Consider the following 1,593-nt stretch of genomic DNA (forward strand, 5'->3'; position numbering starts at 1 on the left):
CTATTGGTCCCCCACCCCTTTCCCCCCTACCCTCAAGTTCCAACAAGTAAGCTCTACTCTGCTCGATGATAACTATGGTAATGACACATTGACATAACACACAATTTGTTGAACATCAATCATGTAAAGTCTATCATAGAGTAGTACTCTCATGCAAGGCAGAGCATGTTATAATGATCTAAAAAGGAAAAACTACAACATTCAGTCTGAACAAACACTCTAATAGTCATCAAACTTTCAAAACTTCCCTTTTTTTCCATCCTCCACAGGAATAGGCCTCCTGACTCGAGCAATGAACACATTGGCGGTCCTGACACACATGCACAAGTACATGTTTTCCCCACTTAGAGTCCGCTATTCCCGATTCCCAACTTGCCGCTGACAGTGACTCCCAGCCAGAACTCTAGGCCTTCGTTTAATCACCAAAGATGAGCCTCGTTGTGTGGTAGCTTGACCACCCCGACACCTCCCCCGAGCCGACGGTAGTTCATAGATCCACACAGCCGCCAATGGTTTTGGTCTGGGTCGTACACCTCAATCGTCTTCAGGTACGTCGTGCCATCAAAGCCTCCCACTGCATACAGCATTCCATTCACTACTGCTAAGCCAACCTGAGGGAGAGTTATTGTCTTTCTATGTCAAACAGTATTTTTCATTTTAAATTTGTGTTCATATCTGTCACACTAAACAAACAAGGACATTCATATCTCTCTGTAATAAAAATACAACCATTCATATCATTTAGACATTAGATAAACAGATTCTCTCACAACAAAAGGCAAAAAAATTTTCTATCATCATTACAAAAAAAATAACACTAGTTAAATTTTATAGTAAAAACTAACAGATTCTCTCATTAACAAAATATGAATGAATTTTATCACTCCATTAATAACAATAAGCATCATTAGACCAGATAAACTGAGATCTCACTATATATAAATAAACTTATAAAATATAAACTACACAAAAAAAAAGGTCAGACCATAACAATATCACAACCATCCGCCTGTAAATACAAACAAACATATTTTCTCAGCAAGAACATTCAACCTCCTATACTCACTCCACTGCGTCTAGACGTCATGGCAACAATGGGACTCCACTGATTGGTGTGCGGGTTGTAGCGCTCGGCACTGGAGAGCTCTGTGCAGTCGTCTCTTCCCCCCACAGCATAGATCATGTTATTGTATACTGCGCAGCCTAGGTGTTTGCGACGTGTACTCATGGCTGGCATCATTACCCACTTGTTCAGTTTGGGGTCGTATCTTTCCACTAAAAAGAGGTTGATCATCTTATTCAATTCCTACTTACTATCAAGTTTTTTCTATTTCTGATCAGTTTACAAATTCCTCTGCCACAAGGATCTAGAAGTGTAAAAAATCCCAAAATGCAAAATGTAATCGTGTATCAAATCTCAATGGAAAAGGGATTCTCTTCTCAGCTCACCTGTATTAAGAGGACTCTGGCCATCGGATCCCCCAACAGCATAGAGAAAGCCACCAAGGACAGCAACAGCCACTCCCAAGCGTCGAGTATTCATTGATGCAACCTTTGTCCAGCGGTTGCTTTGTGGGTCGTATCTGTTGAAAG

General features: G+C 40.8%; 1 protein-coding gene across 2 annotated transcripts in view; it reads right to left on the reverse strand.

Annotated features, from left to right (window-relative positions):
• Window positions 1-294: 294 nt before the first annotated feature.
• The window catches only part of LOC119592175 (kelch-like protein diablo), a 9,169-nt gene continuing 7,870 nt past the window's right edge, over window positions 295-1,593 (reverse strand). Inside the window, exons 9-11 of one of the 2 annotated variants that reach the window (XM_037940998.1) lie at window positions 1,450-1,583; window positions 1,067-1,275; window positions 295-611 (exon numbers count right to left, since the gene is read on the reverse strand). In XM_037940998.1, the coding sequence (XP_037796926.1) occupies window positions 420-611; window positions 1,067-1,275; window positions 1,450-1,583 (535 nt within the window). In that variant the 3' untranslated portion in view covers window positions 295-419. The remainder of the gene's footprint in view (window positions 612-1,066; window positions 1,276-1,449; window positions 1,584-1,593) is intronic. The other variant, XM_037940997.1, reaches the window with a different exon arrangement.

This window comes from Penaeus monodon, chromosome 29 (genome assembly GCF_015228065.2).
Source record: "Penaeus monodon isolate SGIC_2016 chromosome 29, NSTDA_Pmon_1, whole genome shotgun sequence".
Lineage (NCBI taxonomy): Eukaryota > Metazoa > Arthropoda > Malacostraca > Decapoda > Penaeidae > Penaeus > Penaeus monodon.